Raw genomic sequence first — 23,034 nt, 5'->3', positions numbered from 1 at the left:
TATCTTATTCATACATTCTCTACCTTAAATATGGTATTAGGGATTTAGTTTTTTGAGGTAGTTGTGATGTTTCTTAGAGGTTTTTTTCCTTGTTTCCAGCCCTTTGACTGGTAGTAGTTGTCTAGCAGTTTTGCTGCCAAAAAAAGACTTCTATATTTTCATAGTCAATATTTATTTTAATTTTTTGCTAGCAGCTAGGTTGCGTTTGATAGTGGATAGTTATAGTATCTGTGCTAGTAGGTGTATCAGTTTTTCTTGTACTGGTATTTGTGTAGTTGCTTCTCTTATGTTTGTCATCGAGAAACAAGCTTTGGGATTTAACAAGTGTGTTGGCTGAGGGCATAAGCAGCCTCCTATGATATACATGAGAAATGTGTGTACTGTTTAGATGCCACTCACCTCAAGGTGGCATGCTAGGCGTGCTCAGCCTTTGACCCGAGTGCTGTTGGTGACAGAAGACCAAAGTTAGTTTGGGTTTGGCATACAGGTTAAGTCACGTCATAAATACAAGGGTTTGATTCTGACCTCGGGTTATTGATTAGGCTTAAAACGTACCTTCAGGGCAGTTAGCCTAATATTCTCAGATGAACTTATGATTGGAGGGTTTACTCGCACCTGATTCCACCTCTTCTGTTTTTCCATCTTCCCCTGCAAAATGTCAAGTGAGAAAAGTGATAGAGAGAAAGACAAGAGATGGAGATTAGCTTTGCTCTTATCTCTAGGAATCTTAAGCTTACAATGGCTCACAAGGGCAGTTAGCCTAGTACTAACCTATATACCTATATATTAAGAGAAGTGCTCCTCGGCCTTGATGGAAGGGCAGCTGGATCTGAAAATCTGCGTGTGTTCAGCACCTCCAACTCCAGCTTCAGACTATGCGTCCATCTTCCCTTTGGTGCAAATCAACTTTTGCTTTGTTTCAAGAATCAGAATCATCAAATTCTCCATTGCTGAGTGCATCCCTAGTCCCTCCCTTTCTGCAGTTCCTGCTGTTCTGGTTTGGTTTGGTTAGATTCCACCCTCCATTTCTTCCAATTACTCCAGACAAATTTTTGTTGGAGCCATCTCCCACTTGGACCCAAATATCTCCCTTCTTGCTCTGAGACCAGGTTGCATTTTTTTCTAAGCCCTCAAAGCCAATGTCCATGGCATTTTTTCAGGTCTTCCAGATCAGCTCTGCGTCTTAAGGAATCAAATTTGGAGCAACTGATGTGTACCTTCTTCCAGGCCCAGATGGACTTGGGGATCATCCTCTCTGCCTCAGCTCCAAGACTGGAGGTTCTTTTGCCCAGAGCTCTGGCCTTGTGTGTTCTTTCCTCAGTGCATCCTTCAATACAGGGGTCCATGAGTCTAACTGCTCTGCCCACAGCTTGGCTGTCTCAGCCACCGGCTACTTCCTTGATGTTATAAACTCCGGCTCTGTTGTAGCCAAGTACATCTTGGAGCCAGCATATCAGTTCTGATGCCCATGAGGTCAGAATCAGTGCTGAGATTCTAAGAACCATCTCTTCCTTTGGGTGCTTCAACCATAGGTAGTTCAGCTTCTGTCTCACCATCAGATCCAATGGGATAGGAACAGGGGACCAGTCTCTGTCTTGGATCTGCGGACCCGAAAGGAACTGTACCCAGCCGTCTGGGCTCAGTGTCATCAGTCACTGTTGTAGAGCGGATTCTCTCTCTCATTTGGAGACTGGAGTCTCAGTTACCAAGTAAGACCAGTCTTGGTGCCAACACCCTTCTAGTTCTTCAGGCTTGCTTCAGTTGACTTTGAATAGCTAGAGTCATTGCACCTCAAGTCTACCCACCTTACAGTATCTTGCACTTATTTAGTGTCTCCCAGGACTTGCCCTTCCCAGGAGGTCCACTTGAAGCATAAATGCAAGAGGAAGCATTTGGACTGCACAAGTCCCCTGCCTGAGGATACAACCCTCAATGAAGGGGAGTGGACCCTAAAATATTCCTGTGAGGATGGGTGTTTTGGTGACTTGGAGTTGATGAGACAGTATGGGAGTAGGACCCCCACCCCCTCAGGAGTTCGTATTTCTTGAGACTTTTGATAAGGGGGACATCCAAGTCTTGGATGGTTCCTCCTCTAGATGTCCTAGTTGATCTGGTGTCCCAGAGGGTGTGGAGAGAACCTGACATGGTGGAGCCAAATCCCAGAAGCCAAACAAAGTATTGTTTCCCTCAAGAATAGACCCTTTTAGAATCAGAGCCCAGCAGAGGATGTCGTGGTGGCTGCAGCCACCAAGAATGAGATCTCCGAAGAGATTTCTTCAGTTCACCCCCGAATAAGATGTCTATTGTGTTGGGACATTTTGGGAAGCTCATCTTTGCATCAGTCATCTTTGCATTATGTGCACTGAACTATTTGACACACCTGGCAAGACTCCAGAGAGATTTTGACACAGAGATGTGAAAGTCAATATTCACCCAACAGCCACAGGCGGCACAAAAGTCTCTGGAGGCTAAGCTATCTACAGTGCAATCTATCTCAAAGGTTTCCATGAGGCTCCTTTTGAATGCTGAGGATGATGCATCCTACTCATGAGGCACTAGTATTACTATGCACCATCATGCTTGGATGTGCCTGTGTAACTTTTTGGACTGCTTTAAGGAGTCCTTTCTAAATGCCCCCTATGATGATTCCTGTCTTTTTTTTTTCTTCCAAAAGTCAGGGATACGTTGATCAGCAGTGAACAGGAAAGAAAAATGCTGTCTACCATTGGGATACATTTCCCCACCCCTCAAAGATCATTTTCGGGAACCAGAAGGGAGTGAACATCTCTTTATTCAGGATACACCTGGTGATGGTGTCTGCAGCTGCATAGGAAGTAACTGAAATGGGCACCGCTCCAGGGAAAGGAACAGTCAGCAGAAGCACAGTTTCCAGGGGTCTTTTCTCTGGAAAGCCCTTTTAACCTCCTCTTTTCTTGATGTACTGGAAAATATTAGGGTTCAACCAAACACCCTAATAATGAGCAACTTCAACTACCCCACCACTAACTAGCAAAACTACTCGTGTACCAACTCCTTAGCTCAACGGTTTCTGGAATTCATAAACTCCAATGCCCTGGATCAACTTATCCACACCCCCACCAGGGGCATCAATATCCTAGACCTAGTCATTACCAACATGAGTGACCGGTGTTCCACACCTGAAGTCAACTCCTCGGTCCGGTCCGACCATAAACTAATCACCCTTGATATCCACATCCTGCCACCACCCTCCATTAAGGAAACCACAGTAAAAATTTTCTCTAAAGCCAACTTCATGCTTCTTAAGACAGAAGTGGTGAACCTCATGACACCCATGCAGATGGACAATACAGTTACAACTGCTGAATCCTACACAAATGCACTCTATAAGCACTTACATGAGTGCATGGATCGTGCTTTCACAAACAGAACCAAGATGCTATCCTCCAAATAAAGGAAGCCAATCTGGTGGTCCCCTGCCATAAACAAACTGTACAACAGAAGGAAGAAACTGTTGCAAAAGAGAGTAAAATCCCATGAGTGGAGGAGCTCCCCGGTCAGCCTCAGTAAGAAGTTGAGATCCCTTATAAGATCCTCCAAAGCTAGCTATGAAAACAAAATTGCCACTAATTCCAAGGACAACCACAAAGCATTCTATAACTACGTCAAGAATCTCGAAGTCAACACCCAGATCTGCTCTGAGTTACAGCACAAAGGCACGAAAATTACAGAACCAACTGATATTGCCAACATCCTGGCAGATAGGTTCAGTGCTAACTTTACCTCCCTCTCACCCCCTAAAGGGCCCATATCTATACAGGAAGAATGCAGAGTCCCTGTAATCACAACTACGCAGGTAAAAGCTGCACTCTCTAAAGCCAAAAACACAGCATCCATGGGACCGGATAACATCCCAGGTTGAGTTTTACACTAACTTCAGAACGAACTGGCTCCCCATTTAAGCACCATGTTCAATCATAGCCTCACTTCAGGCTTTGTACCCACTGAATGGCACACAGCAACAGTTATCCCACTCCACAAAGGGGGAGCCACCACTGATCCCGGGAACTATCGACCTATTAGCCTGACGAGCCTGGTCTGCAAGGCCATGGAACTTATCATCATGGAACTCATAAACAAAGACATTGGTAACCTCCAAACTGTGGATCCCACCCAGTTCGGGTTTGTGAAAGGCAGATCATGCCTCCTGAACCTGATCGACTTCTTTGAGTCAGTCACCAAAGCTGTAGATGAGGATAAGGTGGTTCACACATCCTATCTTGACCTCGCCAAGGCTTTTGACACCATCCCCCATTCTGGAATTATAGCTAAACTCACTAAACTAGGTATAAATCCCTACGTCACAAGATGGTTTGCCAACTGGCTCACTGACAGAACCCACACTGTAAAAGTTGCAGACTCCAAATCTGACCTCAAAGCAGTGACAAGTGGAGTACCACAGGATTCCATCCTGGGACCTTTCCTGTTTGGCATCTATTTCTCTGAAGTACAGGCTAACACAGAAGGCCTCTGGCTAACGAAGTTCGCAGGTGACTGCAAACTAAGAGCCATAGTCAAGTCCCCAAATGATGTGGACATCCTACAGAAGGGCCTCACTGAGACAGATGCCTGATGTCAGAGCCATGGCCTCAAGCTCAATGCCAAAACGTGCAGTGTCATCCACTTTGGTAAAATCTCTGTACCCATGAAGTGCCACATAGGCAGCAATCTACTTAACACCGAATGTTTGATAAGAGACTTTGGGACCCAGGTGGACAGTAGCCTCTCCTTTGATAGTCACATCGCCACAGTAGTCAGGAAGTCCTTTTACGTGGCACACCTCGTCATAAAAGGGTTCTCATCCAGGAAAAAAGAGGTCATTGTTCCCCTCTACTCGACACTCATTAGACCCATTGTAGAGTACAACGCCCCTTTTGGAATGTACTTCACAAGACATCTGCAGCAGCTGGAAAGGCTACAGAAGTACCTCACAAAGAGGATTACTGGCTTCAAATAAATGCCCTACACTGACCGCCTCTAAAGAATTCCAGCTTTACTTCGTAGCATATCACCTACTCCTAGGTGATCTCTGCCTAACATATAAAGCTGTGTCAAACCCAGAGCTGTTGGACATGCTACACCTAAAGAAATCCCAATCCCTCCAAGCTACATGCTCTAGGGACCTAAACCTTGTCACCACAATAAACAGGACATGCTGGAGGGATAGATTCCTGTCCCAGAGACTTCCCATACTCTGGAACAGGCTACCCATCTATGTCAAGCAAAGTTCTTCATTAGCACTCTTCAAGAAAGATCTTGATGAGTGGATGGGAAATAGGAAATACACCCCGGGGAACACTTCTGTGTCTCTGCTCGACAGTGGCACAGGAAAATAACTTTCTTGGGTGGAGTAAGCCAGGGAACCTTGTTGGCTAGGCTTACATAGGCCCTTGGGCCGATTAGCCTAGTACCTACCTATCAACCTATAAGGGTTGCCTGGCTGCTTTTCTCTGGAGACGGTCTGTGGGCACCTGGTTGTCTACCCAGAAGTTTAGGGCGACATCACTTCGGATGCTTAGGTGTTGATAATCACATCCACATGATGCTTAATTCCTTCTACATGGGAGAACAGTAAATCCCTCCCAGTGTTACACCTTGTCAGTGAAGGGAAGCAGTGGTGGATATAAGAAAGCTGCTTTGCAACCAAGTCATCCAAGAGGTTCTCCCAGACCAAAGAGTATCTGGGGTCTATTCAAGATTCTTTTTAGTGCCAAGGAAAAACAGTGGCCTTAGGTCCATGTTGGACCTTAGCAGTTTGAATCACTGCATGAAACAGGCCAAATTCGAGATTATCATGGTGCAGTCTATTCTTCATCTGTGAGGAAGGATGACTGGATGTGCTTGGTAGATGTGAAGGAGGCCTTCTAGCCAAGGCACTCCAGGAGGTAACTGCACTTCCGCTTGGGAACCAGTCATTATTAGTTCCTGGCATGCAATTTTGGACTCACCACAGCAAACCTAGATGATTAAGTACATGCCAGTGGCCGCAGCCTGACTTAGGCTGCAGGGGTTCCAGATCTACCCTTATCTGGTTGACTGACTACTCACAAGAACCTCAAAGACATGTTTAATCCAAGCCAGGGACTGTCTGCTTCATCTTTGTCTGTCCTTTGGCATCACTGGTGAACTGCAAAAAGTACAACCTGTACAGACTCTGCAATTCATTGGATGCCATTTTGATATCACTTATCAAATTCCAGACTCTCCTATCCATGAACTCAGGATTGTAAGGTTCTAGATTCTCATATGCCTCCAGCGTTCCTGATTCCCTGGCTTTTAGTTTGATGACTGCATCAGTTTGCTTTGTGTCACTGGCAAGTTTCCATGTGTGACTTTCCCAGTGGACTCGGGCAGTTCATTGATCGATTTTGTCTCATCCCATGAGTCTTCCGGTCATCTGACTAGCATTGCCTGGTGGCTGAAGTCTTATCAGGTTCCTGCAGGTCATCTTTTAGTTGTACCTCATCCCCAGGACACAGTTACCATCGATGCATCCCTCCTGTGTGGGGTTGGGAGCATTTTGAGGGGAAGACAGTCCAAGGTACCTGATCACAGTTGGAGCTGGTCTTCTCATCAATGTCTTGGAACTTTGAGAAGTCTTCCTAGTGTTGCAGGCTTTCCTTAGTTTCATAGGTAGGTACTAGGCTATCTGCCCGAAGGCATTTATAAGCCTAGCCAGAATGTGTTGGCTTTCGCCGCCCCCTGTGCCTCTTTCCAGCAGAGCCATTGAAGTGATCCCCGGGATCCAGCACTGTCTTCCTAGGGGTGTGATTGTCATTCATTCTGACAGCACATCAGTAGTTTGGTATCAACAGGCAAGGGGAACAGGGTTGCATCCACGGTGTTGAGATGCCATGAGAGTCTGGCAATGGGCTGTGTCCTTGCAGTGATTTCAGGGAAGTCCTAGCAGAGAGTTTGAGCAGGGGCATCCAGATGCCTAACAAGTGATCTCTTAATCCAGGTAGCTGTTAAGAGTGTTTAGCTACTGGAGTTTCCCATACTTTGACGTTTCCCTTCAACACCAAGTCCAGCAGTTTTTTTTGCCCAGATTCCACCAGAGAAGTCATGGAGGGATACTGTTCTTCATGCTTAGCCTCTGCCAGAACCCTCAATAATAAAAGCATCCCATTGTAGAGTGACCATCCTCTTCTGGCTGAAACAGGTTTGTTTTCCCTTTCTGTGACCTCATCTGTTGTACCCTTGAGTTCTGGATCCAGTTCCTGATCGATCTCACTGGAATCTCAAATCCCTCAGATTGACTACTTGGTTCTTCAGTTCCAGTGATGGCCTGATCCCAAGCTTTCTAAGACAGTTCTTTTTATCCATTCCTTCTACCAGAAGCCCTCTACCCAGAAAGATTACAATAGCAAAAGGAAAATATGTTGTATTTGAGCCTTTTGCAAGGGTTTAGATCCCTTTAGATTTCTTGGCAGAGCGGTTTAATTCTGGTCTCCTCTATTCCACTATCAAAGCTGAAGTGGCTGCCATTTCTAGTTCTCATATTGGCTTGACTAGTACTCCTGTCAGAGAACCCGGTACCTTCTTGGGATCCTTACCCTGCTTCTGTAAGCTTTGACTGGGCTTCCTGTTGAGCCTGTTACTGCAGTGGACTTGAAGGTATTCTCCTGGAGAACTGTTTTTGGTGGCTGTTACTTTGGCATGAAGGATGTCTGAGCTCCAGGTTTAATCTTCAGTGCCACCTTACCTTGAATTTTACAAGGATAGAGTTTCTGTTCGTACTGATTGGCATCAGAGTCCAACCTGAACCAGTCTATTCATTTACCTGTTTCCTTCCCCAAGTTTAGCAGTAAAGGAGAATACCTGTCCCATTGTTTGCAGGTACATTGTCAGTTAGAATGAGGGCATTCCAGAAGTCTAATCCACTTTTGTTCAGATTGGTAAGCCGGTATTTAGTGTCCCTTTCCAAAATGTTTTTCTGATTCCAGAATACACAAGTGAAATTCAAAGGGATTCCTTTACTTGGTAAGCCTGGAGCTTATTCTGCAAAAGTGGTTGTTGCATCAGCTGCTTTCGTTGCCTTTGCTTCTGTGGCTGAAATTTGTGCAAGTGTTACTGGTCTACCTTTCCTCCCTTTGTGGGCTATTACAAATTAGATATACAGTCTAGATCCAGGTCCACTTTCAACTTCACCATCTTGTATAAGTTTTTCTCCTTATGTCACCCAGGGATTTTTACTGTCTGGGGATGCTGTCCCACAAGTTTAGAAAGACAGACAAGACAGCATTGAATATGAAAGTTATATACTTATCATAACACTAGATCCATCGTGTTGTCTTCCATCCGTCTCAACCGTCTCACCATCCTTTCCCCATCAGAATTGTCATTCTTTTGCGATACCTTTAGCGGACTGCACAGACTGGCCTGAAGCTTCTACTTGGTCTGTTGTGCTAGCATTCCTTTTGTGATACCTTTAGCGGACTGCACAGACTGGCCTGAAGCTTCTACTTGGTCTGCTGTGCTAGCATTCCTTTTGTGATACTTTTAGTGGACTGCACAGACTGGCCTGAAGCTTCTACTTGGTCTGCTGTGCTAGCATTCCTTTTGTGATACCATTAGCGGACTGCACAGACTGACCTGAACCTTCTACTTGGTCTGTTGTGCTAGCATTCCTTTTGTGATACCTTTAGCGGACTGCACAGACTGGCCTGAAGCTTCTACTTGGTCTGTTGTGCCAGCATTCCTTTTGTGCTACCTTTAGCTGACTGCACAGCCTGGCCTGAAGCTTCTATTTGGTCTGTTGTGCCAGTATTCCTTTTGTGATACCTTTAGCGGACTGCACAGACTGGCCTGAAGCTTCTACTTGGTCTGCTGTGCTAGCATTCCTTTTGTGCTACCTTTAGCGGACTGCACAGCCTGGCCTGAAGCTTCTACTTGGTCTGTTGTGCTAGCATTCCTTTTGTGATACCTTTAGCGGACTGCACAGCCTGGCCTGAAGCTTCTACTTGGTCTGTTGTGCTAGCATTCCTTTTGTGATACCTTTAGCGGACTGCACAGACTGGCCTGAAGCTTCTACTTGGTCTGTTGTGCTAGCATTCCTTTTGTGATACCTTTAGCGGACTGCACAGACTGGCCTGAAGCTTCTACTTGGTCTGTTGTGCCAGCATTCCTTTTGTGCTGCCTTTAGCGGACTGCACAGCCTGGCCTGAAGCTTCTACTTGGTCTGTTGTGCTAGCATTCCTTTTGTGATACCTTTAGCGGACTGCACAGACTGGCCTGAAGCTTCTACTTGGTCTGCTGTGCTAGCATTCCTTTTGTGATACCTTTAGCGGACTGCACAGCCTGGCCTGAAGCTTCTACTTGGTCTGTTGTGCTAGCATTCCTTTTGTGATACCTTTAGCGGACTGCACAGCCTGGCCTGAAGCTTCTACTTGGTCTGCTGTGCTAGCATTCATTTTGTGATACCTTTAGCGGACTGCACAGCCTGGCCTGAAGCTTCTACTTGGTCTGTTGTGCTAGCATTCCTTTTGTGATACCTTTAGCGGACTGCACAGCCTGGCCTGAAGCTTCTACTTGGTCTGTTGTGCTAGCATTCCTTTTGTGCTACCTTTAGCGGACTGCACAGCCTGGCCTGAAGCTTCTACTTGGTCTGTTGTGCCAGCATTCCTTTTGTGATACCTTTAGCGGACTGCACAGCCTGGCCTGAAGCTTCTACTTGGTCTGTTGTGCTAGCATTCCTTTTGTGATACCTTTAGCGGACTGCACAGACTGGCCTGAAGCTTCTACTTGGTCTGTTGTGCTAGCATTCCTTTTGTGATACCTTTAGCGGACTGCACAGCCTGGCCTGAAGCTTCTACTTGGTCTGTTGTGCTAGCATTCCTTGGGGCTGGGATTTCCCCTTCCCTCTTTTCTCACTGGAGCTGGGATTTCCCCTTCCCTCTTTTCTCACTGGAGCTGGGATTTCCCCTTCCCTCTTTTCTCATTGGAGCTGTGATTTCCCCTTCCCTCTTTTCTCACTGGAGCTGGGATTTCCCCTTCCCTCTTTTCCTCACTGGAACATTCCTTAGGAGTATGAGCAGGGCAGACTTGAACTGGGAGGATTAAAAGAAAGCAGTGTGTTATGGGTAGAGGAAGTGGAGCTTTGGTGATGAAGTCTCTGAGATTCCAGCACTGAATCCGGGTCAAGTCCAGTAATCCACACGTTGAAAAGTACGGAAGAACACCGCTTGGACTTAGCATTATTCTAAGTACATCACTTTCATTTTTGCGTTACAAGTGCATATCTCTAATTTTTTCTCAAATACTTTCTTGCAAAGCCGTATTTCACATGATTCTTCCTATATCCAATGGGAGTAGTGCTTTATAGTTCCCATTTATTTACTAATTTCAGTGTTGCAAGTCATCTTCTTGATCATTTCCATCTCTCAACACCAGTTTCTGGTCCTGAATCTTCTAGTCTGATCCTGTTTTTTTTTTCTGTGTATTTAGCATTTTCCTTTAGAACGTTGGAAAAGATTTCACTGGCAAAGTCTCTCTGAGCTTTTTTTCAGAAGAATGAGAAGTAGAGTCCCCTTGTGCTTGCTGATTGTCGTCTTGTTAAATGTTTTTATTTCCTCTTTAGTCTATCCTGCATCAGGAAAAAATATTCTGAAAATAGCTTGATACAGAAACTTGAATCTTGCACCTGCCTTTCGACATTTCCTAATTGCTGGGATAAACTTTTCTCTTCTGCCTGGTGTACAATGAATAATCATTTTCCGCAAATTTTTAATACTTTTCATTTCTGCCACATTTTTTTTCTGTAGGAAGTGTCTGTGCTGGTATGAGTGCATCTTTACTAATGTAGTTTTAACTGCTTTCTCATAGCCAGATTTGGACCATAAGTGTGATGTGCCCTTTCATTTAACAAATCCTGCTGTGGAGCACCAGACCAATTGCTTGTTTGTGGTTTCATAAAATGAATAAGGTCTGTTTCTTTCAGTTTGTGTGGTACAGCAGAAGAATTCAGGTTTTCTCTGCATTCTCAGTCTTTTAACTGTACTGTTTGAAGCAGCTCTTCGTGAGTAACATTTTACTCAGCCAATCTTTTCTTCATTTTATTCTCTGATGTGCTTTTCATTTTTTGTAAACACCTTTGAGTACATTTGATTTTTGAAAGTCCTCTCATGTACCAAAAGAAAAAAGAGCAGCACAGCAGCTGGGGGGCAGTATATAGCCAGCCATGGGTTCTCCTGGAGTCAACCAAATCACCCTTGTTATAATCCACCACTGCAAATGGTGCCCTACGGGAGAGTGAGTGAAAGCCGTAAGAGGTATGTAAGTTGAAGAGTAATGGAAGTCATCATAATGATTAGGTCACCAGTAAGGAATCGTCTGCCTCTTCTCTCACAAGACGTGTATGCCCAGCTAAGGTGTGTTGTGTAGGCTGAGTTTCACAATATGCTTGGGATTAGGCATTCATGAGTCATAGAAAGTAATAAACAGAGGATAAATGAGCCCTGAGGAGTGGATAGTGAGGAAAGAAAATGATAAATATAACCCTGGGCTGACCTCTGTCAGTAAACTTTAGATCATGAATTGAGGAGTGAGAGTGGCCTTGTTTAGCCTGCCATTTTTAAGTGAACCCCTGCGCGGAAGATTTAATTACTTTCTTACAACTTAAGGTCAAAGAATCTAATCCTCTCATAAGGGAGAACTAATTTCAAAGTGATGTAGTGCCATAATTTGATTTCTGAGCTACATGGAATTAAGAAGTATCAGCTTTATTGATTTTTTTCTATGACTGTGAGTAGTCCTGTTACCAGTAAAAAAAATGGTGCATTATCTAATTATCTAACTAATTTTGTTTTAAGAGGCCTCTCTATTTTTTTAAGCATGTTTGATTATTACTTTAAAGTATTTTCTGTTTTTGTTAATGTTTAAAGTATTTGGTCAAACAAAATGTTGTCTCAGAAGTGTGTTGTTTCTGGAAGGCTGATCCATTGCAATTTTTTTTTTTGCCTTACCTTACTAAAGTGGGTACTAGCTCAGCCAGCCAGCTAGGCACTCTGGCAGTACAATATAACATGATATTAAATTGCAAGAATGCATTTTGGAGTCTATTGCTTTATTTAGGATTTCATTTTAATTTATTCATCTCATGAATATTTAATGTAAAGTCATTTATCTGACCTAATCAACTTTGAATTATGTCACTTCCTGTTTGGTTTGTATAAAAGGAAGTATCTATGCTTTTAACTATTGTCTGATGAAGTCTAGATTATCTAGACAAAAGTACTTATGCATTTTGTTCCTGGATTTATGTACTGATTTGATTAAAGTGGTTTTATGATTTTTACTATAGTAATGAATCATCTATTTTTGGTGAGTGGGTCCAGTCCAGCTGCTTCATTTGGGCTACTTTTGTTTTTTTGGATTGATTTTGTGAATACTGCTTTAGCAAGTCCCAATAGTATGTTAGAGTAAATGAACTTGTTTCCGTTTTGCTTCATAAAGGGGGGTAGCACTCCCTTTTGTAGTAGCACCAAAATGCCATTTAGTTAAGGGGGTAAAGGGAGGTACCCCCATTGTAGCTAGAGATGTAAACAGCACAGTGATAAGGTCATGACTTTATTTTACATTTATTCTGGAGCTTATTTTTATTTATTTGTTAACTGTGTAAGCCAACTGAATGAAATGACCCTTTTCAAGGGTGACCTGGGAGTACTTTCTGGTTAAATGACTTGTTCAGAGTCTCACAGTTGCATCTGGAGGCTGTGGGACTCAAACTCTGGACTATAGAGTGAGGATCATTAACAGCTGTTAAATAGGTCCTATGCATAACAGGCATTACATGCCATAAATGTTCGGCTCCCACATCACAATGTTTGTGGTCTGGAGTCCTCAAACCAGAAACAGCTGTGTGTGTGTGTGTGTGTGTGTGTGTGTGTGTGTGTGTGTGTGTGTGTTGCTTTGAAATAACAGCTAAGCAAAATGTTAGCGTCAGGGTAGAAGATTGCTTGGCTGTTCGTTGCATAAAATGATGTCATCCTTTTCTCTTGCATGTGAAGGGTAAACAATTTAAAACTGTAATGTTGCTTTTAAATCCTTTACTCCATGAGTGTTGAACAATAAGATTACTAACGTATGTGAGTGATGAACAATACGATTATTAATGTACGTGAGTGTTGAACTGTATGATTATTAATGTATGTGAGTGTTGAACAATGCGATTATTAACGTATGTGAGTGTTGAACAGTATGATTATTAACATATGTGAATGTTGAACAATATGATTATTAACATATGTGAATGCTGAACAATATAATTATTAATGTGAGTGAGTCTTGAACAATATGATTATTAACGTAAGTGCGCTTTTGTCTTTTGCCGGACTGCTGTTTTCAGCACAGCATGTGTCCATGGCAGCTTACATTTTCCTCTCATTTGTCACTTGAACAGATTGAAGCTGCGCTTAGTCGAATACCTCGTAGTGGTGGACGAATGACCTTGCAGGCAAGGCAAGAGAAGGTGAGAATTTTGCTTTTATTCAAATATATTTGTTTTATACTTTAATCTGTTTGTGTTTCCAGGTTAGTAATGGTTTTAACTTTAATTTGAATCATAATTTCAAAAGTAAAAGCTGACATTGGCTTGTTTCAAAGGGAAAGACCACTGGCAATGCTGCAAAGTGAAGGATTGGGCTGATCTTAGTGTATATTTTGTGCACAGATTTTTATCTCCTGCCTACCATTTACCATTAATTAATTAATTAACGTATTTTGTTGTTTACCTTTAATATCTGATCTAGTTCCAGTCTGATTTGTTCATGTATCAGAAATTGCAGCACTCTCCGTACGCACCCTTGGAGTTGTCATGTAACAGTCTCCTGCAGTGCACATGGCTTTGTGACATTCAGGTAATTGTTTGCTGGTGTCAGTGTCATTTCTTCCCTGCAGTCAAGTCGTAAGGGGGCCATACTCAATGTTAAAACAATGCATACCCGCAAAGTAATAAAATGTGTAGCATATATCTAGGGGCTTCAGAGCATTAAAATGCTGCTGATTGCAGTAATAGCCAATGAGATTTATAACTGTTACTAAGCTGTATTTCCATAGCACCATGCAGTATGTAGTACCTAACTTTAGTCGTGTCCGACAGGATGCTCTGGTGTAATGTTTGCTTACTGCTGAGCTAATTATACATGCAGGCACCCTTTAACAGCAATGTGGGATTCTTAGTGATGTGAGGTATAACCACACTGCAGGCAGCTAGGCAGGCGCCCTTTAACAGTAATGTAGGATGTCTTAGTGTTACGAGGTATAACCACACTGCAGGCAGCTAGACAGGCGCCCTTTAACAGTAATGTAGGATGTCTTAGTGTTATGAGGTATAGCCACACTGCAGGCAGCTAGGCAGGTGCCCTTTAGCTCATTCACTCCAGTGGAGCTCAGGACATTTGCACTGTAACTTCTAATGAGCGGAGTCTAAGCCTTTTGACAGACTTAAATTATGTCCTCACATTTCAGACAATTGTTCATATCTCAGGAACCACAGGGGTTATGAAAGAAGTATGAATGGCAAACTCTTCAGCACAAACCATGTTTTATAGTGGTAGTATTCTTTAGGTTCTAGGTATAAAAATGAATTTTGTAAGTCACAATAAGCACAGTAACTATTACATTTGTAATATTTTATAAATAATTTACAATATCTGAGCAAAAACTCAAGTTAAGCACATACAGTTCCAGAATTTTATTTATTAAATGAGAGCTTTCATAGGAGGCTAAGGAGTTCTGTCTGTGTTACTTGGTTGTTGCGGTATTTAGAAAAATGTGAAAATTATGTCTATATGAACTAATACCATAAAAACAACAGTGAATATCTATTTATCTACACTAGATAGAGGTCAACGATTAATGCAGTTTGCCATTGTGTAAGTTTTAAGATGAAATCTTTTAAAAACTTGTACATAGCATGGTTTTGGAATTTATTTATGCAAATGTGAACAAGCAATGTTTGATGCCTAGAGGCGTCAGTAGGAGTGAACTGCAGATGCACCTGGAGGTGCCACTCGGATGTAATGAGTTAACAGCAATGTGGGATGTCTTAGTGATGTGAGGTATAACCATACTGCAGGCAGCTAGGTGTTGCTGCTAAATGCTAGGAGCTTAAGCCAAAACCTGCACTCTCCGGTAGCACTTCTCTCATTAGAAGATGTAGATGTCTGTGCAATCACAGAAATCTGGTTTAAGGCCTCAGACAGTTCCCTGGCCTTGCAAGGCTACAATGCCTTCCACACCTTTAGACCACAAAATGAATGTTTGAAAATCAAAGGAGGCGGTGTTTCAATCTATATTAGAGATAAATTCACCTCCCTTCTAGTTAGACTGGACAACTCCATGGAATTACTCCAGATCCAGGTTATGGTGAGTAAGACCCCCCTTTCAAGTAAGCGCCAGTTATAGATCCCCCTCCATGGGTCACAACGCTCGTAAAGCCTACTTGTCCACCTGGAGTCATTCCAAATTTTACTGAACAATTGGTTGTTGCAGATTTCAATTATCCCACCATCAGCTGGGAAAGCTGCGCTAGCCCTAACTCACTAGCACAAAATTTCCTTGACTTTGTTAATTCAAAGACCCTGGAATAAATTGTCCATACCCCGACAAGAGGAACAAACATTCTAGATCTGGTCCTCGCTAACATGTCAAACAGATGCACTGCTGCAGCTGTCAGACCCTTATTAGTTAAAACTGACCACAAATCCATCACCTTCAAGCTGACACTAACACCAGAACTCATAAAGGGTGAAATCAGACTAAAAAACTTCACCAAGGCAAAACTATACTCTCGTAGGTAAAGGTATAAATGCATTCCAAACCCCACCCCAAGCTAGATGTAGTAACTACACCGAAGCTTGCACTAAAGCCCTGTACAATCACTTGCATAAATGTATAACCTAGCTGTACCAGCCAGAATCAAGGCCAGATCCCCCGTAAAAACAAGCTGCCATGGCGGATATCCAGCCTGAACAAACGTTACAATAAACACAAAACGTTGCTGTCCAAGAAGACAAAGGCAAGGCCCCAACAATGGAAAAGTGCCCTCCTGAGCCTCAGCAGACAGATAAGACAACTTGTCAAATCCTCCAAGGGCTCCTTAGCAAGTACAGCCAAGGATAACCATAACACGTTTTACAACTACATACATAACCTAAAGGGTAGGACCCAAGCATGTGCAGAACTAGTGGCCAATTGTATCACCCACACTGACCTCACAAAGATAGCAAACCTGCTAGTGAATAGGTTTGGTGAAAATAACACTCCCTTATCCCCTCCTAACTTACAACAAAAACTTCCCTCAAACTAACCCACCCCCCCACTCCCACCCTGTATATCTGAAGAGCAGGTTCTCAAAGGCCAGTCCCAGTAAAAAAACAGCCTCTATGGGACCAGATGACATCCCAAGATGTCTTCTAAAGAGGCTAAAACATGAACTAGCATCACCACTAAGTACCCTTTTCAGTCATAGCCATTTAACTTACAGGCTTTATTCCTGCGGAATGGAGAACAACTACAGTTATTCTCCTCCACAAAGATGGCCTAACAACAGACCCGTGGAATTACAGACCCTCTTACAGTACTATCCTATTATGCCTTCTTCCTTCCCTATATATACTTACTCTTTTACCTCAAATCATTTCAAGTCTTCCTCAAAAATATCATACTGTGCTTTTTAATATATATATATATGCTGGTCTAGTTTCTATAATACCATATACTCTGATGTACAAATTTTGTTAAAATTGCTAAGGTGTTATCTCTGTCGGCTATTTATATTTGCAATGTGTACTTTCATTGTTGACCTGTACTCTGTAATTTTCTTGTGGTATAATAGGTTCATAGGTTTATACTAGGCTATCTGCCCTAAGGCATTTATAAGCCTAGCCCAAATTTTTGTGGCTTACGCCACCCCTTATATGAAAAAATACTGTGCCCATTAGTTTGTTGTGCCTCTGTCCGGCAGTGACACAGAGATGATTCCCGGGGTAAACCTACAATCTCCCATCCACAGGTCAAGATTTCTCTTGAACAGAGCCAGCGAGGTGCTCTGCCTCACATGGACCCGGGACTCTATTCCACAGCATAGGGAGTCTCTGAGTGATAAATCTATCCCTCCAGCACGTCCTATTTATATCCGTGCTAAGGTTTAAGTCGCTTGCTCTAGTGGTTTTGGTGGATTTGGATTTTTTGAGGTGGAGCATGTCCATTAATTCCGGGTTGGACATGGCCTTGTATGTCAGGCACATGTCACCTCTGAGCAGACGGTATGCGACTGAATAGAGCTGGAGTTTCTTCAATCTGGCAGCATATGACAGATTTTGGAGTCCCTTTATCCTTTTGGTGAGGAACTTTGGGGTCTCTCCAATTGCTGCAGATGTCGGGCGAGATACATCCCGAATGGGGCATTGTACTCGATCATTGGTCTGATAAGTGAAGAGTACAGGGGTACAATGACCTCACTAGATCTGGATGTGAATCCCTTCATGATCAGGTGGGCAGTGTAGAAGGTCTTTCTAACCACTTTAGCAACGTGAGTGTCAAAAGAAAGGCCACTGTCAACCTGGGTCCCCAGGTCCCTGATAACCTCTTCTGTGCTTAGTGGATTGCCACCTATATGGTAGCTTGGGGTTACCTTGTTTTTCCCGAAGGGTATGACTATACATCTTTTGGCGTTTAACTTCAGGCCATGGCTCTGGCACCAGCTATCTGTTTCTGTGAGTCCCTTCTGAAGGATATCTGTGTCCGATGCACTTTCCACTATGGCGCCCAGTTTGCAGTCGTCCGCAAACTTTGTCAGCCAAAGTCCTCCCATGTTGGCCTTTACTTCTGAGAAGTAGATGCCGAACAATAGGGGGCCAAGGACCGAGCCCTGTGGGACACCACTTGTGACCGGCTTGGAGTCTGACATAGCGCCAGCAACTCTAACCCTGTGGGTTCTGTCCTTAAGCCAGTTTGCAACCCATCTTGTGACATATGGGTTTACATTTAAGCTGGTAAGTTTTTCTACAATACCCGAGTGGGGTATTGTGTCGAAAGCCTTTGCAATGTTTTAATGTTTCTTTTTCTTATTGTTGGAGCTTTTCTCCCTGGGCCTCCGCTGAAAATGGACCTGTGCCCAGTTGGACTTTCCCAGTAAACAAATGTTAAATAAATAAGCCTTAGCAGCCTCATCTGTAAGGCCATGGAATGTATCATTATGGACCTCATAAATAAAGACATAGGTGACCATCAAACCCTAGATCCTTCCCAGTTCGGCTTCATGAAGGGCAGATCCTGCTTGTTAAATCTAGTGGATTTCTTTGAAAGTGTGACCAAGGCCGTTGATGAAGGCAGATCTGTGCACACAGCACACCTCTCAACTTGGCAAAAGCTTTTGACACAATCCCACATTCAGGCATTACAGATAAACTTGGCAAAATGAATGTAAACCTCTTCGTTGTAAGATGGGTTGCCAACTGACTTACAAACCAGACACACATTATCAAAGTGTGTGACTCAACATCAACCAGCAGACCTGTTAACAGCGGGATGCCACAAGGTTCAGTGCTGGGCCCCCTACTGTTTGGTATATACTTCCCAGAAGTTCAGGTCAAAACTAAAGGGTTGTGACTGACCAAGTTTGCAGATGACTGCAAACTAGGTGCAACCATTGAATCCCCAAATAATGTTAGTATACTCCAGAGGGTCTCGCGCAGACCAACGATTGGTGTATTAGTCACGGTCTCAAACTGAATGCAGAGAAATGCGTCATAATTCCCTTTGGCACAAGCAATGTCTCTTTACACTATCAAATCAACAACAATAACCTAAGTACCCATGAAGTAGTAAGGGACCTGGGATCACAAGTTGACTGCGACCTTAACTTTGACCATCATGTGTCTGCTGTAGTAAGGAAAGCTTTCTATGTAGCAGAAGTCATAACCTCCTATATTCAGCACTTCTCCAACCCATAATAGAGTATAACACCCCATTCGGCATGCACCGTACTAAGGACCTGCTGCAGTTAGAGAAACCACAGAGGTTTCTAACAAAGAAGATCAAGAGGCTCCAACATCTGCCTTGCACTGACCGACTAAATTCCCTGTCACTATACTCTGTATTGTATAGCCTTCTTAGGGGAGACTTATGCATGGCCTACAGAGCAATCCAAGACCCAAATCTAATGAACTTGCTGTATATCCGTAAATCAAACTGGAGTAGGGCTTACCCATTCCAGGGACCTAAAAATGGCCTGCAACTTAAATAGGACATACTGGAGGGAAAGATTTATCTCCCATTGACTGGCATGTCTTTGGAGCAGGCTACCAATTCATGTGAAACAGAGCAGCTCTATGACACTGTTCAAGAAGAACCTGGATGAGTTAATGGGGCACCGATAGCGCCCACAACCCTCCAGGAATGCAGTCTTGGGTATTGACTAGCATTTCTGTTGTACTGCATTTGGATGAAATGGCTAGGCTTAAAATGACATCTGGTTCGATAGCCTAGTAACCTCCTAAGATCGTATGATCCTTTAAGCAGTGTGAGATGTCTTAGTGATATAAGGTGTAACCACACTGCAGGCAGCTAGGCAGGCGCCCTTTAACAGAAATGCGTAATGTAGTAATGTGAGATGTAATCACACTGCTGAAATGTCTGGATTTAGTAGTATGTTTGAAGCCTGCAAATCTGTTAAAAGTAGATTTAGCTAAGAAGCAAAAACAAGTTGTTGATTTTGTGCCTGTCTGTGTTCAGCACATCTCTAAAGAGATCTGGCTCTCTAGTGTTGTGATGTCAAGCATATTGTTAGCTGTGGCAACGTTAATCAGGTAGTCCAGAAATAAAGATATGCTTTGGAAAGGCCCAAACACTGCTGCAGAACTGCCACAGAAGCTGGCTCAGTGCCAGAAGAGGGGTGGCAGCCTTTATCCCCCTTGTTTTCTTCCATTGTGGTCCTTAACGACCTCAACTTAAACAACTTATACATTTGATATTGGTGGTCTGCCCATAGGGGTCATATCCTTGCTACTATAAGTACAAGGAATTGTGTTACTGGAGTGATAGATGCCTTCTGGTACATCGCTGTTTGGGATCAGTTCAGAAACTAACCGGTTTACTCTGGATGGTCATCACGTCAGTACAAAGTGTTGCCATTTCAACTTTCTTTATTTTCCAATGCCGTTACAAAAGTGTTTTCTATGGTGGGTCCTGATGTTCCCCTTCCTAGATAGCAGCCTTCTGGTTGCCTTTTCAGGGACTCTTGGAAGCAACATTTCTTTTGGTGCTGTCATCAGAAATCCTTCGGGGTACCCATAAACTGGAAGAAGGCTTGTCTGAACCCTGTTTACAGGATGAAGTTCATCAGAGAGGAGTTGAACATACTTGAATATCTAACTTTTATCCTTAGAGAGGGCTCAGGAGATTAGCCTACTGAGTGGAAGCTCAGTGAATGTTTCTGCTGTGCTGCACCTTCTGAGTTTAATGGAGACATCAATTTTTATGGTGCCATTTGGAAGCTTCAAGATGTGGGTGTTTCAGGTGGGTTTGAGGTACCAGTGGTCGCAGAGTTGCCATGTGTTTATGGATCTGTTGTTGTAAGACTTCTGTCAACTTATAGGTGGCTCTTCCATTTCTGTAGCCCAGCCTGTCACAGGTCTTGATGACAGACTCTTCACCTGTCAGCTGTGGATGTCACCTAGACTTCTGCACTGTGCAGGGGCTGTGATGCTTTCTGGAGACAGGTGTCCACTTCATCTGTTTTTAATTGATTGTGAAGTCAATGGAGAATTCCTTCTTCCAAAGCCTCTCCTCATCCGGTCAAGCAGTCCATTGTGTGGTATTTAAACAAGTATATGGGCACAAAGTCATCCCCACTGTGCAGAGAAGCAGAGTGGTCAGGCAGTCCATTGTCTGGTATTTAAACAAGCATATGGGCACAAGGTCATGCACTATACAGAAAATCAGTGTGTATCTGGTGTTAGGCCAGTAGTCAAGGTTCTGATTCAGGCAACACTTCACATTTCTGAGGAGGTCAGTAAGCAGAAGCACACTTTGTTAGGCCTCTGATCACCTCCTAAAGTTCCAGGTTTACAGACGCTGTGCTTCAGCAGGCTCTGGAAACGGGGGCACCCTGGAACATAGTCTTTCTTCCATTTGGAGAATGTGCAGCAGAACAAAGCAATGGTGGTGCTGTAAAGGCTCATATACAGCTTCCCACATCTTAATGCAAAGTTCAAGAAAAAAGATCAAACCTTGTGGAGTGTTTTCAGGCTCTAAAATCTGTAGCAATATAGAAAATCTTCCATGTCCTATACAGAGATATCCTTGGAGGAGAGACAGCTACAGTCAACTGCAGCTCAGGATCTGGCTTCAGATGCATACCCCCCTTTATTCCATTAGACCTGCTGGCTGGAGAAGTGGATTTCAATTAAGCTGGTGGAAAGCCCTGTGCTCTGCAGGATTATGTGTGCAGGTGGAAGCACTTCCCAGGTCCAGCAGAGTGATGGCCTGTACTGCCGTGGTTGGTCAGTCTTCAAAGTTTTCAGATTTTGCAGATACATTTATGACTTCCTTTTTGAGGGTGTCTGTGGCAGCAGTTTTCTTTACATCATAATCTTGTGAATGTAAGATTGTGGTCCAGTCTTTCTGTAAAGAAGTGCTCATCTCTCTCCTCCATTGAGTAACAGCTCTCCTCCACATGGTTTCTGTTTCACAGCAGAAACACTTGCCCATTCATAGTTTGAGCCTTATAATTCAAGCATTGAAATAATTTTTTTTTTTTTTTTTTTTTTTTTAGAAAATACTCTTTCTGATAGCTTCAGCTTCATGGTCTAGGCTGTCCATCAGGACATATCCTTGTTTTTGTGAAGAGTGGAACCAAAGTATTCCCCAAATTTGCACCAGCAAGTCTGTTAATATCTAACCTGAGGAAGATACACGAGTTTAGGAAAAGAGACCAGTCAGTGTTCATCATAGGGTTCAGTGCTTTAGTTGAAATTAGCCACAGATGTACATCTGTCCAACCAGCCGCAGGTGTACATCTGTCCCACCAGCTGCAGGTGTACATCTGTCCCACCAGCCGCAGGTGTACATCTGTCCCACCAGCCGCAGGTGTACATCTGTCCGACCAGCCGCAGGTGTACATCTGTCCGACCAGCCGCAGGTGTACATCTGCTCCACCAGCCGCAGGTGTACATCTGTCCCACCAGCCGCAGGTGTACATCTGTCCCACCGGCCGCAGGTGTACATCTGTCCCGCTGGCCGCAGGTGTACATCTGTCCCACCAGCCGCAGGTGTACATCTGTCCCACCAGCCGCAGGTGTACATCTGTCCCACCAGCCGCAGGTGTACATCTGTCCCACCAGCCGCAGGTGTACATCTGTCCCACCAGCCGCAGGTGTACATCTGTCCCACCAGCCGCAGGTGTACATCTGTCCCACCAGCCGCAGGTGTACATCTGTCCCACCAGCCGCAGGTGTACATCAGTCCTACCAGCCACACTTCCAGAGCTTTTCTACTCCTGTTACTAAAGGCGTCAAGAAGGGTAGTAAGTGGAGTACAGCCCACACTGTCTCCACTTTCACTGTATTCAAGTTGTTTGCTCATTAGTTCATTTCAACAAAGTGTCTAGACTTCCATCTGCAGAGCATTATGCCCCTTTTGACAATTGTTATTCTCTCTAAAAATATATAATGTGTTGTTGTCCTATCTCGTCTTCATTCTTACCAGGATCGGATCTGATCCTCGGATCTGACTCGGCCTTTATACACAAGCTCGAGGTCTTCCACTAGCTCATGGCTAAATCCTATCCCAGCATGAACTAAGAAACCTCTTCAGATCTCGTTTTCCGCTAAACAAGATCAGGTGCTCATTCTACTGGCTCTGGCTAAGTATACTGTTTCTCATAATCGCTATTGTTGGGAATTGCTATTATTAATCTAGATAACTAGTTATTGTGCTAGTTTATTTCCGCTTTGTTGTGCCTGTTTTTCTGCTCTTGGCTGTTTTCTTCCG

The 23,034-nt window shown here is 43.7% G+C and overlaps 1 protein-coding gene across 4 annotated transcripts in view; it reads left to right on the top strand.

Moving 5' to 3' along the window:
- The window catches only part of MPHOSPH9 (M-phase phosphoprotein 9), a 2,191,511-nt gene that overhangs the window by 2,092,300 nt on the left and 76,177 nt on the right, over positions 1–23,034 (top strand). For 3 of the 4 annotated variants that reach the window (XM_044068924.1, XM_044068922.1, XM_044068923.1), the window contains one exon: positions 13,439–13,507. In XM_044068924.1, coding sequence (XP_043924859.1) covers positions 13,439–13,507 — 69 coding nt within the window. Of the gene's footprint in view, positions 1–13,438; positions 13,508–23,034 lie in introns of those variants that run through there. The other variant, XM_044068926.1, reaches the window with a different exon arrangement.

This window comes from Protopterus annectens, chromosome 4.part0, assembly GCF_019279795.1.
Source record: "Protopterus annectens isolate FY-2018-M chromosome 4.part0, PAN1.0, whole genome shotgun sequence".
Classification (NCBI taxonomy): Eukaryota; Metazoa; Chordata; order Ceratodontiformes; family Protopteridae; genus Protopterus; species Protopterus annectens.
This window is presented reverse-complemented; position numbering and strand designations above follow the sequence as displayed.